This window comes from Lepus europaeus, unplaced genomic scaffold (genome assembly GCF_033115175.1).
Source record: "Lepus europaeus isolate LE1 unplaced genomic scaffold, mLepTim1.pri SCAFFOLD_3_1, whole genome shotgun sequence".
NCBI lineage: Eukaryota > Metazoa > Chordata > Mammalia > Lagomorpha > Leporidae > Lepus > Lepus europaeus.
In genome coordinates this window covers 3,830,692-3,846,338 of record NW_026909276.1, presented here as the reverse complement: position 1 = coordinate 3,846,338, position 15,647 = coordinate 3,830,692, and the positions used below count along the sequence as shown (strand labels likewise).

At 43.0% G+C, this 15,647-nt stretch overlaps 1 protein-coding gene across 1 annotated transcript in view; it reads left to right on the top strand.

Moving 5' to 3' along the window:
• Nucleotides 1-3,016: 3,016 nt before the first annotated feature.
• LOC133755123 (zinc finger protein 717-like) overlaps nucleotides 3,017-15,647 on the top strand; it is a 32,611-nt gene continuing 19,980 nt past the window's right edge. The window contains exon 1 of the mRNA XM_062185398.1: nucleotides 3,017-3,167. Within this exon, the coding sequence (XP_062041382.1) occupies nucleotides 3,165-3,167 (3 nt within the window). The 5' untranslated portion in view covers nucleotides 3,017-3,164. The remainder of the gene's footprint in view (nucleotides 3,168-15,647) is intronic.

Here is a 15,647-nt window from a genome sequence, read left to right as displayed (position 1 = left end):
CAACAGTGGATGAGGACACAGAAGGCCCTTGTGGTGTTGTCTGAGATACATAAGAAAAGGCATGGATTGGTGTCAAGATAATAAGAGCATTTTTTGCAATATTTAAAGGCAAGATTTATGAAAAAGAGTCCAGTTTCATACCCAGACTTACAGAACATTCTAAATAATTGAGGAAGAAAAAATTCTCAACTTCCCAGATTTATCCGCAGTGGCAATGAGTAGGAACTAAATTTGAAATTCTTTTCTAAAACCAGCATTCCATAGATGATATGGTCATATCAGCATGAAATAAAAAGGTAGAATAAAATATCACTTTTTATAAAGGCAGATACACATATTTTGAGAAAAACATTTTATTTAACCAAATATAAAAACATAATGGATATGTATCAAGCAAAAATACCACAAAATGCCAAAGTCATTAGCATTCCAAAATAAATCATATGGGTGAAAAACACAAGAAAATCACATGATCATCTGGATTAAATGTTACAATGTATTTAATAAAATTAAGCCTCCAACAACAACAACAACAAAACTGTCAGCAGAAGAGAAAAAAAGAACAATTCTTAGGGCCACCAATGTGGCAAAGCAGATTAAGCAGTTGTCTGCAGTGCTGCCATCTCATAAGAATGCAGCTGCTCTGCTCTGATCCAGCTCCGGCTAACACACTTGGGAAAGCAGCAGAGAATGAGCCAAGAATTTGGGCCCCTGCACCCACTTGGGAGACGTAGAAGCTCTTGGCTACTGGCTTCAGCCTGTCACAGTCCATGTTGCTACAGTCATTTGGGGGAGTGAACTAGAAGATGGAAAATCAATCTTTCTCTATGTACCTCTTTCAAATAAATAAATAAATAAATGTTAAAAAGCATTATTATGGTTAAAATATTATGGTTAAAATAGTCTACAATAGATCTATAACAAACAGTATAATAAACACAGAACATTTAAAGATGCTTTCTTGGGATCCCACACACCTAGACAAGGCTGCCTCCTCTCACTATCTCTCCTTAATATTGTTTTGAAGTGGTAATAAAGAAAACTAAACAAGAAACAGATAAATTAGGTACAAGGCTCAGTTTTTAAGTGACTTTTTTAAGTTATTTTGTTTGGAAGGCAGAGTTACAGAGAAGCAGAGGCAGAAAGGGAGACAGAGAGATCGATCGTATATCTGCTGATTCACTCCCCAAAGAGCCACAATGGCTGGGGCTGCGCAGATCTGAAGCTGGGAGCCAGGAGCTTCTTCCAGGTCTCCCACCTGTGCAGGGGCTCAAGGACTTGGACCATCTTCTACTGCTTTCCTAGGTCATAGGAAAGAGCTATATTGGGAATGGAGCAACTGGGACTCTAACTGGCACCCATATGGGGTGCCAGCACTGCAGATAGTGGCTTTACCCACTATGCCACAGTGCTGTCTCCCAAGCAACTAATTTTTTTTTTTTGACAGGCAGAGTGGACAGTGAGAGAGAGAGAGACGGAGATAAAGGTCTTCTTTTTACTGTTGGTTCACCCTCCAATGGCCGCTGCGGCTGGCGCACCGCGCTGATCCGAAGCCAGGAGTCAGGTGCTTCCCCTGGTCTCCCATGTGAGTGCAAGGACCAAGGACTCGGGCCATCCTCCATTGCCTTCCTGGACCACAGCAGAGAGCTGACCTGGAAGAGAAGCAACTGGGACATAATCCAGTGCCCCAACTGGGACTAGAACCCCGGGTGCCAGCACTGCAGGTGGAGGATTAGCCTAGTGAGCCGCAGCGCTGGCCAAAACTAAATTTCTATACCAGAATGACACTATTGGGGCTGGCGCTGAGGCATAGCAGATAAAGCCACTGCCTGCAGTGCAGACACCCCATATGGGCACTGGTTTGAGTCCTGGCTGCTCCACTTTCAATCCAGCTCTCTGCTATGGCCTGGGAAAGCAGCAGAAGATGGCCCAAGTCCGTGGGCCCCTGCACCCATGTGGGAGCCCTGGAAGAAGCTCCTGGATCCTGGATTTGGATCAGTGCAGCTCTGGCAGTTGCAGCAAATTGGGGAGTGAACCAGTGGATGGAATACCTCTCTCTCTCTCTCTCTCTCTCTCTCTCTCTCTGCCTCTCCTGTCTCTGTGTAACTCAGCTTTTCAGATAAATAAATCTTTAAAATATGACACTATTATAGAGGCAATCAGATACAATCAAATTAAAAACAAGCTGATAAGAGAATTAAGCATTGGGGCTGATGCTGTGGTATAGCGGGTAAAGCCACCGCCTGCAGTGCAGACAGCCCATATGGGCACTGCTTTACTTCCAGTGCAGCTCTCTGCCATGGCCTGGGAAAGCAGAGATGGCTCCTGTGTGGGAGACCTGGAAGAAACTCCTGGTTCCTGGCTTTGGATTGGAGCAACTCCAGCTATTGTGGCCATCTGTCTCTGCCTGTCTATAGCTCTACCCTTCAAATAATTAAATAAATAAAATTTTTATTGAAAAAGAATTAAGCACGATTACTGGATACAACAGCAATACATGTCTTCAGGGGTGTTACCACGCACCACCAAGAAACAAATAGAAAACAATTTTAAGGGACAAAATATAGAGTAGGAAATGAATGTAAGAGAAACAGGACAAAGAATGATGAATCGAGTAGTCTTCAAGTCGATATTAAAAAATCTTAAATAAACTCCCTGAAAAGATATATAAAGGAAAGACCCAGAATCCAGTAAATATTTGGCAAGTGTAACTCACCTTAAGAAGTCACAGACCCTAGCAGAATCAGAGAAAACGGAGGAAGGAGCTATCTCAAGAGGTGAGCTCATCAGGGGGTGACAGCGGCACCTACTGTTGGGAGTATCCGTCCGAAGAATCCAAGTCTGCGGCAGCTGTGCTCTCAAGCCACACCCCCTTAGTTTCCCAAGACGGCACAATCCCCATAGAGCGCCCTTCTGACACAGGCGACTCTGATTGGCTGCGTCTTCTCTTTCGTCGCGCATGCTCACTGGCTGTGTGAACGATCCCACCAGCATTGCCAGGGGAGCACTGCACATGCGTCTTCCTTCTGCGCGCCGCCATTCTCCGCTTCCCAGCGCTGTTTCTGGTGGTGGCTCCAGGTGGCTCCGCTTTGCCTCTCTGTGAGCTTCGATCGTTAGGGTCGTTACCGAGTTCTCAGGACAACCAGACGCCTCACAGCCGGAAAATGGTGAGTGTGGGCCCAGTTCCCTCTGGGCCAGCAGCTGGGCCCTGGGCGTCTCCTCCCATCATTGCAGTCCGTGGCTTTGGCTCAGTCCTCAAGTCCTGCATCTTCCCCAAATGTGTGGCGAGGACAGGAGGGTCTTCAGACTCCAGACTTTGCATATGGCCTTTGTGTGTGTGTGTGTTGGGGGGGGGAACTGTGATCTGGGGGTCCTCTGTGCCAGGAGTGTCCTTAGACTCCAGCCTTTACACTTGGCCTTTGTGTGTGGGGGTGGGACTGTGAGTGTGTGTGTGGGAGGCTGTTATCTGGGGGTCCTCTGTGCTAGGAGGGCCCTCAGAGAGACTGCAGACTTTCCATATGGCCTTTGTGTGTGTGTATATGGGGGTGGGGGGGTGTGAGTGTGTGTGTGTGGGGCTGTTATCTGTAGGTCCTCTGTGCTAGGAGGGCCCTCAGAGAGACTGCAGACTTTCCATATGGACTTTGTGTGTGTATGTATATGGGGGGGGGGGGGGGCTGTGAGTGTGTGTGTAGGGGGCTGTTATCTGTAGGTCCTCTGTGCCAGGCGTGTCCTTAGACTCCAGACTTTACACTTGGCCTTTGTGTGTGGGTGGGTGGGGGGGCTGTGATCTGGGGGTCCTCTGTGCCAGGAGAGTCCTTAGACTCCAGACTTTCCATCTGGCCTTTGGGGGGGGGTATGATCTGTGGGTCCTCTGTGCCAGGAGAGTCCTTAGACTCCAGACTTTCCATCTGGCCTTTGTGTGTGTGTGGGGGGGGAACTGTGAGTGTGTGTGGGGGGGGGGGGCTGTGATCTGGGGGTCCTCTGTGCCAGGAGGGTCCTCAGACTCCAGACTTTCCATCTGGCCTTTGTGTGTGTGGGGGGGGGGGAACTGTGAGTGGGGGGGGGGGGGGCTGTGATCTGGGGGTCCTCTGTGCCAGGAGGGTCCTCAGACTCCAGACTTTCCATCTGGCCTTTGTGTGTGTGTGGGGGGGGGGGGCTGTGACCTGGGGGTCCTCTGTGCCACCTTTCTGTCCTGGGGTGACCTGATTCTTCTGAGTTGGAAACAGGGTTTCATGTTGGTAACCAGCCGGTCAGTGCAGTTCTTCCTGGGAACCCAAGCCTCTTTTTCTGTTGATAATAACCCAGTATCATAGACTGGGTAAGTTATTAGAAATAGTATTTGCTTCGTGTTTTTTCTCCAAAGTTCCAAGGCAACCTCTGGTGATGGTCTTGTGACAGAGGCCTGGGGTAGCACAGAGACCACATGGCCAAATAAAGGGTGAGCAGGAGAGGCCAATACAAGGTGTCTAACAGAACAGAGCCTCTGGGAGATGACTCCATTACCCCATTCATCACGTGAATGGATTTGTCTTAGTCACCACTTAGGAGGTCCCACTTCTTAATTTCTAAAATTGGGATTAAATTTTTCCATTAGATTGAGGGGGATAAACCATGTTCATGGGAAGCATTAAGCCTGGCAAAAAAAAAAAAGTCTCTAAATGTTTAGATCTTCCACGTTGCCAAAAGCCAATTGCCCTCCGAAGTTCATGGTACTACTAAGTATTTAATCTATGTCACATTTCATTCAGCTTCAGGTAAAATGTTATTATTAATATTTTTTTCCACAAGAAAATTCTGTCACTCTTTAAAAGACTTATTTTGTATCTGAGAACATTACATATAACAGGGAAACAAAGAATGCCTACCTGACACCCCAGTGTAAAAAATTAAAAAAAAAAAATGTGGTTAAGATGGGCCATCTTGTACTGATTTCCCAGGCACATTAGCAGGGAGCTGGAACAGAAGTGTAGCATCCAGGACTTGAACCAAAGGCCACATGTGGTGCTAGCACTGCAGACAGTGCTTAGCCCTCTATGCCACATCCCCTCCCCCCTCCTTTTTTTCTTTTGCCTCAGTTTCATCCATGCATACCACAGTCTGAGGGTGTGATTCTGCCAGTTCATTTAGTGCTTTCACTACATGTGGCTTGAATAATATAAATTAAATTTTTTTACATTGTTGGCAATACCTTTCTTTTTTTTCTAAGATTTATTTATTTATTTGAAAGTTAGACTTACACAGAGAGAGAAGAGGCAGAGAAAGAGAGAGAAAGAGGTCTTCCATCTGATGGTTCATGCCCCAGATGGCTGCAACCCCTGGAGCTGTGCCGATCCAAAGCCAGGAGCTAGGAGCTTCTTCCGAGTCTCCCACATGGGAGCAGGAGCTCAAGAACTTGGGCCATCTTCTACTGCTTTCCCAGGCCATAGCAGAGAGCTGGACAGGAAGCATAGCAGCTGTGTCTCGAACCGACACTCATTAGGGATGCCAGCGCTTTAGGCTAGGCCATTAACCCACTGCGCCACCCTGCCAGCCCCACCTTTCTTTTTCTTTGTTCAAGATTTACTTATTTGAAAGAGTTATAGACAGAAAGGGAGAGACAAAGGGAGAGAAATAGATGTTCCATCTGATGGTTCATTCCTCAAATGCCTGCAATGGCCAGAGTTGAGTCAGGTCAGAGGCAGGAGTCAGGAGCTTCTTCCCAGTCTCCCATGTGAATGCAGGGGCCCAGGCAGTGGGGCCATCTTCTGCTTCTTTCTCAGGCACATTAGCAGGGCACTAATCAGAAGTGGAGCAGGCAGGTCTCGAACTGGTGCCCATATGGGATGCTAGTGCTGGTGTTACAGACAAAATTTTTACCAGCTTTGCCACAATGCTGGCTCTGACGGTATGTCCTGGTTCATGTTTCTCAAGTGCTAGTTTATGGTAAATTATTAAAATAATGGGAAAATATTGTTAGAGATTGTGGTTAAATTCTGATTCTGTAGGAAGTGTTGATAGAGTAGATGGATTAACTGTCTAACTTTTCATGTGTTTACTTATTTGTGACTTGCCAATGCTTGGGGTGACCTTATTTATTTTCTCCATCCACTGTTAATTGATATTTCTGTATGATTGCATATTGCTAACTACTAAAAGCCACTGATTAAGCATGTATACTATTGCATTTATTTATTCTGATTACCAGTGGTGGATGTATTTCTCCTTGGAGTTCTGTACATTTTTTCTTGTGTAGTTTGATGTTAGGTACTTTAGTAGATTCATTGTAATGTCTTCTTGGAGGACTGGCTGCTGCTTCACTTGTGATTTTTCTTATTTACACACTAATTAGTCTGAAATGAATAATAAGTTTCCAGATATCATTGTAAAGGTGTTATAGTAGACTGAATACTTATGTTTAATCAATCTATGCCTTCATGTTGACCTTTTAAATACATACTTACTCATTTTATGTTGACAGAATTGAACATACAGCACATAAAATGATGTTTAAAGATATTCTTGCACTGGTAACGAATAAATCTAATCAATTGTCACATCCATTACATCACATACCTGTTTTTAATGATGAGGACACTTAAAATCTGATCTCTTTGTTATTTGCCATAGTAGAATATATTGTGATTAAATATTGCCACAATGTTGTACAACAGACTTCTTTATTTCTCCTATGCCAAAGCAAGTTGTTGTTCTTTGACCAAAATGGCCTCAAATTTCCTCTGTGTGTCTTTATATTTTAATGGTTTTCCAGGAGACAACAAAAAACTGGGTCTCGATTTTAATTTTCATGTGTCAGTCTCTACCTTTTAAATGATTTATTTAGATAATGCATATTTTAAATACTTTTGATATAGTGTAATTAATATGTAATTGAATGACGGAGAGTCAGAGGCAGAGGGAGAGAAAGGCTATCTCCTTGGTACATTCTCCAAGTAGTCATCATTGCCAGGGCTGCTAAGAACTCCATCTAAGTCTCCTATATAGGTGATGGGGGCCCAAGGACTTAGACCATGTTCCCAGGGAGCTGGATCAGAAGCTGAGCACCAGGGCTCAAACTGGTGTTCAGATATCAGATACTGGTGTCAAAGTTAGTTATCCACAATTCCAGCCTTCTGTTTTTAAATTGTTTTATTCATTTATCTTATTTATAAAGGGCAGACACACAGTAAGTGAGAGACAGTGATCTACCATCTTCTGTTTTACTCTTCAGATGCCTGCAAGATCTGGAGATGGCCCTCGCCAGAATGGAGGAACTTAATGTATATTCCAGATTATGTTAGCAAAGACCTGAGTACTTGAGTCATCTGTTTTCTTCCAGTGTATGCAGTAGTGGAAACCTGGAATTTGGGGTAGAGCCAGGACTCAAGTACAAGCAGGCCAATGTGAGAAGAGGGCATTCAAAACGGCCTCCTTACCACTATGTGAAATGCCCAGACCACTCTTATTTTAATTGAGGATTCTGGAGGAATCTGTTTTCTGCCTTCAGTTAAGATACCAAGGAGGGGCTGGTTCTGTGGTGTAGCAGGTAAAGCCCCTGCCTGCAGTGCTGGCATCTCATATGGGCACGGGTTTGAGTCTCTGCTCCTCCACTTCCGATCCCACTCTCTCCAGTGTTGGCAAGTCACAAATAGAGTCATTTACAGTGGCCTGGGAAAGCAGTAGAAGATGGCCCAAGTTGTTAGGCCCCTTCACCCATATGGGAGACCCAGAAGAAGCTCCTGGTTCCTGGCTTTTGATGGGCCCAGGCTGTTTGGGGAGTGATCCAGTGGATAGAAGACTTCTCTTTCTCTCTCTCTGCCTCTGCCTTTCAAATAAAAAAAAAAAAAACATAAAAAAGAGGAATCAAATCCCCAATTGGCTGCAATGGCCAGAGGCGTGCCAATCTGAAGCCAGGAGCCAGGAGTTTATTCCAGATCCCCCATGCTGATACAGGGGCCCAAGGACTTGAGCTACCTTCTACTGCTTTCCCAGGCCATAGCAGAGAACTGGATCAGAAGTGGAGCAGCCGGGACTTGAACTGGTGCCCATATGGGGTGCTGGCACTGCAGGTGGTGGGTTTACTCAGTACACGACAGTACTGAGCCAACATGTATTCCTTATATAATATTGGATTTGAACACATACACACAACAGGATTTGAACAAACCAGAGAACTATCTTTTATATACCTTTTTCTTTGTGTTTAGGTCTTACCAGCTGCTCTCTTCCAGCGCTTTCTTTCCCTTTCTTCCAGCTCTTTTTACAGAACATCATATTGTGAACTACAGGCACCATACTGTGTTATGAAACTCTGGAATTTCTTACTTCTATCTCACTTTGTTTTGGTAATTGCTATTCAAATTCCTTCTACCCAGAGTGCTCACTCTTCCCAGTCTCTAGTAATCATAATTCTGTTTTTTTTATTTATTTGAAAGGCAGAATTGTAGAGAGAGAAATAAAGAGAGAGGGAAAGAAAGATCTTCCATCTGCTGGTTCACTCCCCAAAAGGCTATAAAGGCCAAGACTGGGCCATATTGAAGTCAGGATCCAGGAGCTTCATCTGGTCTCCTACATAGGTGCAGGGTCCCAAATATTTTGGCCTTTTTCCACTGCCTTCCCAAGCCATTAGCAGGGAGCTGGATCAAATGTGGAATAGCCAGAGGGCTGGTGCTGTGGCGTGCTGGGTAAAGCTTTTGCCTGCAGTGCCAGCATCCCATATGGGCACCTGTTTGAGTCCTGCTGCTCCTCTTCTGATCCAGCTCTCTGCTGATGGCCTGGGAAAGCAGTGGAAGATTGCCCAAGTCCTTGGGCCTCTGCATCCACATGGGAGACCCAAAAGAAGATCCTAGCTTCAGATTGACCCAGCTCCTACCATTGTGGACATTCTGGAAGTAAACCAGTGGATGGAAGACACCTCTCTTTCTCTCTCTCTCTCTCTCTCTCTCTCTCTGTGTGTGTGTGTGTCTCCCTCTGCCTTTCAAATAAATAAATAAATCTTTTTTAAAAAAAGTAAAGTGGAATATCCGGGATTTGAATTAGTGTCCATGGGGGATGCTGGTGCTACAGGAACAGCTTAACTCAAGGTGCATATAGTATCAACTACATTATCCTGTATTTTGATCCATTATTGTTTAATGTAGAGAACATTTTTTTCTATATCTGGCATATTTCCATTGACTTAATGATCTCCAGTTCCATTCATTTTGCAGTAAACAATATTTCATTCTTTTATGGCTGAATTATCTTGGCTATTGTCAGCAGTGTTTAGTCAACATGGTAGTGCAGGTAGTTCTTTGATATGCTGATTTCATTTCCTTTTTACCCTGGAATAGAGTAGCTATATATTACAGTAGATTGATTTTTAAGTTTTTTTTTTCTTTTATGAAGGACCATACTGTTTTCCATAATTCCTGTACTAATTTCCATTCCCATTAACAATATATAATGGCTTTTAAAAATCTGCATTATTACTAGCCCCCTCCCCCTCTTTTTTTTTCTTTTTGGAGTAAGATGATATTCCTGTGTGTGTGTGTGTGTTTTAAGATTTTATTTATTTATTTGAGAGATGGAGTTTTAGACAGAGAGGGGGAGAAACAGAGAGGAAGGTATTCCATCCAGTGGTTCACTCCCCAAATGGCCACAATGGCTGGGGCTGGGCTGATCTGAGGCCAGGAGCCAGGAGTTTCTTCCAGGTCTCCCACATGGGTACAGGGGCCCAAGGACTTAGGCCATCTTCCACTGCTTTCCCAAGCCATAGTAGAGAGCTGGATTGGAAGAGCAGCAGCCGGGACTAGAACCCATGCCCATCTGAGATGCTGGCACTGCAGATGGAAGCTTAGCTCACTACAGCATGGCATTAACCCTCCCCCCTCAGTATATTTTGGTAGGCATTTCCTTTATGACTATTGATACTGAGCATTTTTCAACATACTTATTGACCATTTATTTGTATTTCTTCTGAGAAACATCTATTCAAGCTCTTTCCTAACTCTTAACTGTATTTGGATGTTGTTAACTCTCCATATATTTCTCCCAGCAGGTTGTGGTGCAGACTATCCTAAAGTATATACTCAGGCAAATAATTTCATTCTACATGTGTACTTTAAGCTACTCAAAGTAGTCTTAATTTGAATATTTTTAAAGATGTATTTGTTTATTTGGAAGGCAGAGTTACAGAGAGGCAGAGAGAGAGATATCTTCATCCTAGTCCCTTACCCAAATAGCTGCAATGGCCAGAGCTGAGCTGATCCAAATGCAGGAGCCAGGAGCTTCCTCTGGGTCCCCTACATGGGTGTAGGGGCCCAAGGACTTTGACCACCCTCCTCTGCTTTCCCAGGCACATTATCAGTGAGCTTGATTGGAAATAGAGCATCGAGAACTTGAACTGGTGCCCATATGGGATGCCAGCACTACAGGCAGTTGCTTTAATCCCTGAGCCACAGAGCTGGCTCCTTAATTCAGTTATTAAATGTATCAATACTGTTAAGTATAGTATAAGCTGAAGAGTATTCTCTAGACTTTGCCTTACTGAATCTTTGCCATATTTTGAACTGTGATATTTGAGAAGTAGAAAGATTCCAGCATTGGTAGAAACCTGGAATCAAGAGCTATACCTGGAAATCAAATCAAGGCACTATGTATTATGATTAGGTTATCTTGACTGACATCATAAGCAAAAGGCTAAATTCCTGTCTCTGATTTAAACTGCTTTTCTCAACTGCTGTACATGATCTCCTGAAAATTGTTTTCTCTTTGTCATGATACCATTGATGGTTTCTTTTTCTCTTTGAATTCTTCTATTTCTCATCACTCATGCAAGTATCCCATGTGATCTCTAATTCATAAATTTCTGTAATTCTCCTTAACGAATCTGACCCTTTGTACTCTGAAAATCCTGTTTCCCTCCATCATGGGCCTCTTTCACAGCCTTCAGACTATAGTCTGTACTTCTTGTTGGATGTTTCTTTGTAGTTATGCAGTTTGCAACTCAAGATCAACAAATCTAAAATTAAAACTATATCAGGCCATTGCCACAGCTCTCTAGGCCAATCCTCCGCCTGCAGTGCTGGTACTCCGGGTTCTAGTCCTGGTTACGTCTCTTCCAGTCCAGCTCTCTGCTGTGGTCCAGGAGTGCAGTGGAGGATGGCCCAAGTGCTTGGGCCCTGCACCCATGTGGGAGACCAAGAGGAAGCATCTGGCTCCTGGCTTTGGATTGGCACAGCACACCAGCTACAGTGGCCATTTGGGGAGTGAACCAATGGAAGGAAGACCTTTCTCTCTGCCTCTCTCTCACTGTCTAACTCTGCCTGTCAAAAACAAACAAACAAACACACAAAAACCCAAAAAAACTACATCACTCATTTCTCCATTTACTTGTTTAAGGGGTTACTATGAGCAAGCCTTTGCAAAATCACAAAATAGAATATTTTTCCTGGTCTCCTGCAACTTTCTCATGTTTAATTTCATCTGGTGTCAAATGTTGCTACTTTTATTTATGTTTCTGTTTTTCAATCTTTATATCAATGTTTGTATGCAGTGTGGAAAAGAAGAGGTGCTATTCATTGAATCTTTTTTTTTTGACAGGCAGAGTTAGTGAGAGAGAGACAAAGAGAAAGGTCTTCCTTTTCCATTGGTTCACCCCCCAAGTGGCCCCTAAGGCTGGTGCATTGTGGCCAGGTGCGGCCGGTGCGCTGTGTTGATATGAAGCCAGGAGCTAGGTGCTTCCTCCTAGTCTCCCATGTGGGTGCAGGGCCCAAGGACCTGGGCCATCTTCCACTGCCTTCCTGGGTAACAGCAGAGCTGGACTGGAAGAGGAGCAACGGGGACAGAACCGGTGCCCCAACTGGGACTAGAACCTGGGATGCTGGCACCACAGGTGGAGGATTAGCCTAGTGAGCCACAGCGAAGGCCAAAGAGGTGCTATTCATTAAAAACAAAATCATTGAGGCCGCTGCTGAGGCATAGTAGGCTAAGCTTCCACCTGTGCCGCTGGCATCCCATATGAGTGCTGGTTCATGTCCTGGCTGCGCCTTTTCTGATCCAACTCTCTGTTTGTCATTTGGGAAAGTAGTGGAAGATGGACCAAGTGCTTGGGCCCCTACCCCTGTGTGGGAAACCTTGGAAGAAGCTCCTGACTCTGAGCTATGGCCATTGTGTCCATAACTAGTTCATTCCCCAAATGGACACAGTGGCTGGAGCTGGGACGATCCAAACCCAGAAGCCAGGAGCTTCTTCCAGGTCTCCCACATGTATGCAGGGCCCAGGGACCTGGGACATTTTATATTGCTTTCCCAGGCCACAAACTGAGAGCTGGATTGAAAGAGGAACAACTGGAACTACAATTGTTGCTCATATGGAATGCTGACACTGCAGGCAGAGGTTTTACCTGCTATATCATAGCTCTGGTCCCTTAAAATCACATATTTTCTTTTTTTTTAAGATTTATTTTATTTTATTTGAAAGAGTTACAGAGAGAGGTAGAGACAGAGAGAGAAGTCTTCCATCCACTGGTTCACTCTCCAGATGGCTGCAGCAGCCAGAGCTGCACCAATCTGAAGCCAGGAGCTTCTTCTGGGTCTCCTATGTGGGTGCAGGGGCCCAAGGACTTGGGCCATCTTCTACTGCTATCCCAGGCCATAGCAGAGAGCTGGATCGGAAGAGGAGCAGCTGGGACTAGAATCCATGCCCTTATGGGATGCTGGCATTTCAGGCCAGGGCTTTAACCCATTGTGCCACCACAGTGGCCCAAAATCATGCATTTTAAGGTGATAAATTGGATGCTTCCAGAAGCATATTCACATTACTTGACAACAATGAACACCATTCATCTTTTTAATCTCCCTCAGGTGAAACTGACTGCATCAAACATTAAATCCCTGTTCCCTTAAACCAGACCCTGAGAGCCACTGTTGTACTCTGTAAATTTGCCTTTTCTGGCAATGCGATGTAAGTGGAATTACAAAATATTTGTTCTCTTTTTACTGGCTATGTCATGGAGCATTTAGTCCTCAAGGTTAAACTCTGTTGTAACATTTGTCAAATATTTTAGCAAAGCCCACTGATATTCGGATATATGTTGATATGATTTGAATATCATTTGTTTGGGATAATTCCCAATTTGAGTTATTAAGAACATAGGAATTCAATTTGACGATGGTATTTAAAGGTGGAGCATTTGAGATGTGATTAGGATTGGATGAGATCTTCAGGGTCAATCAGAATTAATTGGCTACTGAGGACAGAGACCAATGAGGCACTAGCATATCCACTGTCTCTATGTGATGCCTAGTGCTGCTTCTGAACTTTGTCGGTCAGAACCCCACAATCATATAAAGCCCGTCAGCATCATTTTCCATATTGATCCCATCATTTTACATTTACACCAAAAATGCATTAGAGTTTAGTTTCTCCAACCTTGCCTACATTTATTTAAATGGCTATTGCAGTGGATATAAAGTAGTATTTAATTGTGATTGTCATTTCCATTTATCTAATTACAAGTAGTGTTCAGAATTTTCTTATGTGCTCATTAGCCATTTGTGTATCTTCCTTGTAGAAATGTCTGTTTAAATTTTTGTACATTTTGAAATCTGTTTTTATTGCTTTTGAGTTGTAGTGTTTTTTATGTACCATGTATTCTCAACACTAATCACATATGCATACAATTTACAATTATCTCTCCAATCAAATGGGTGTCTTTTTTATCCTTTTGAGTCTTTTGATATTCAGTAAATTTTAATTTTATATAATTCCTTTTGATATTTCCTTTTGTTGTCTATGGAATATAAAAGTTATAACAGATAAGCCACTGATAAGACAGTGTTGAAGTTCTTACCCAGCGTTTACTTTTTTTTTATTTTATTTTTTACTTATTTGACAGGTAGAGTTAGGCAGTGAGAGAGACAGAGACAGAGAGAAAGGTCTTCCTTCCACTGGTTCACCCCCCAAATGGTCACCTTGGCCGGCGCTGCGCCGATCCGAAGCCAGGAGTCAGGTGCCTCCTCCTGGTCTCCCATGCAGGTGCTGGGGCCCAAGCACCCGGGCCATCCTCCACTGCCTTCCCAGGCCACAGCAAAGAACTGGACTGGAAGAGGAGCAGCTGGGACTAGAACCCGGTGCCCATATGAGGGTGCTGCAAGGCAGAGGATTAGCCAAGTTAGCCACAGCTCCGGCCCCAGCCACCCAGTGTTTACTTGTAACAATTTAAATTGATAATCGTAGGTTTATATCATGACATAAACTCTGAGGTGATTGTTATTTGAAGTTAAAAATCAAAATAAATTAAACTGTTCAGTTAGAGTACTATTCTTTACCCATAATAACTTTCTCAGTGTTCCAAATAGGCTAACTTCTGTTAGCTAAGCAGATTGCTAAGGCCAGCCCACATTGAATGTGCATTAGGTTCTACCTCAAAGGTAGGAATAGAGAAGACATTTTGGACACCACAAATCTACAACTAATTTCATTGCTTGGTACAATATACTAAATGTATTTTCTAATTTCCTTTGTGATTTCTCCTTTCACTCATAGATTATTTAGAAGTCTGTTATTTCTTTTTTTCAAATTTATTTAATAATTTTTTTTCAAATTTATTTAATAAATATAAATTTCCAAAGTGCGACTTCTGGATTATAGTGGGTTTTCACCCTGTAACCTCCCTCCCACCCACAACCATCCTATCTCCCACTCCCTCTCCCATCCCATTCTTCATCAAGATTCATTTTCAATTATCTTTATATACAGAAGATCAACTTAGTATATACTAAGGAAATGTTTCAACAGTTTGCACCCATACAGAAACAAAAAGTATAAAGTACTGTTTGAATAGTAGTTTTACCATTTGTTTGCATAGTATAACACATTAAGGACAGAGATCCTTCAGGGGGAGTGGGTGCACAGAGACTCCCATTGTTGATTTAACAATTGACACTCTTATTTATGACATCAGTAATCACCCCAGGCTGTTATCATGAGGTGCTAAGGCTATGGAAGCCTCTTGAGTTCACCAACTCCAATTTTATTTAGACAAGGCCATATTCAAAGTGGAAGTTCTCTCCTTAAATATTGGGATCCTACTGGATTTCTTTTTTTCTGTTTCAATTGCAAATTTTATTTTTTGGCATAAAAGCTGATTTTTATTCCTAAAAGAATTGAAGCCATGTGAATGCCAAAAGTAAATAAAATATACCCATAATGTTAAAAAAAAAAAAAACAGAGCTAGGAAACTGATTTATCTGCCAGTTGTTGCAATATCAAAATAGTTCCATCTGAATGAGACTTAAAAGTTTAATGTATTGTGTTTTGGTGATTCCCAAATATGTACGTACTTAATATCTAAATATTAAAAATACTTCAGATGGGTACCACCCATTAGTTATCAATTTTCATGTTTATGTGACATTAACCATATTCACATTTTATCCAACTCATATTTTTTAAGTACAAAATGATATGAAGAATCTCACTTATCTTCACAGATCAAAGGATAAACTATGTTAACTTAGTTCTCAACACTAATAGGAAAAATTATGCATGTAATTCTGTAATAAAAAGACAAAGCTAACAGTGTAAGGTTGTGAGTTTTTAGTTTAGTGGTCCAAAGACTTGTAGGCCCACAAGAATCTCCTGGGAGTTGGTAAAACACAGATTGGACTGGTGCTGTAGTATAGTGT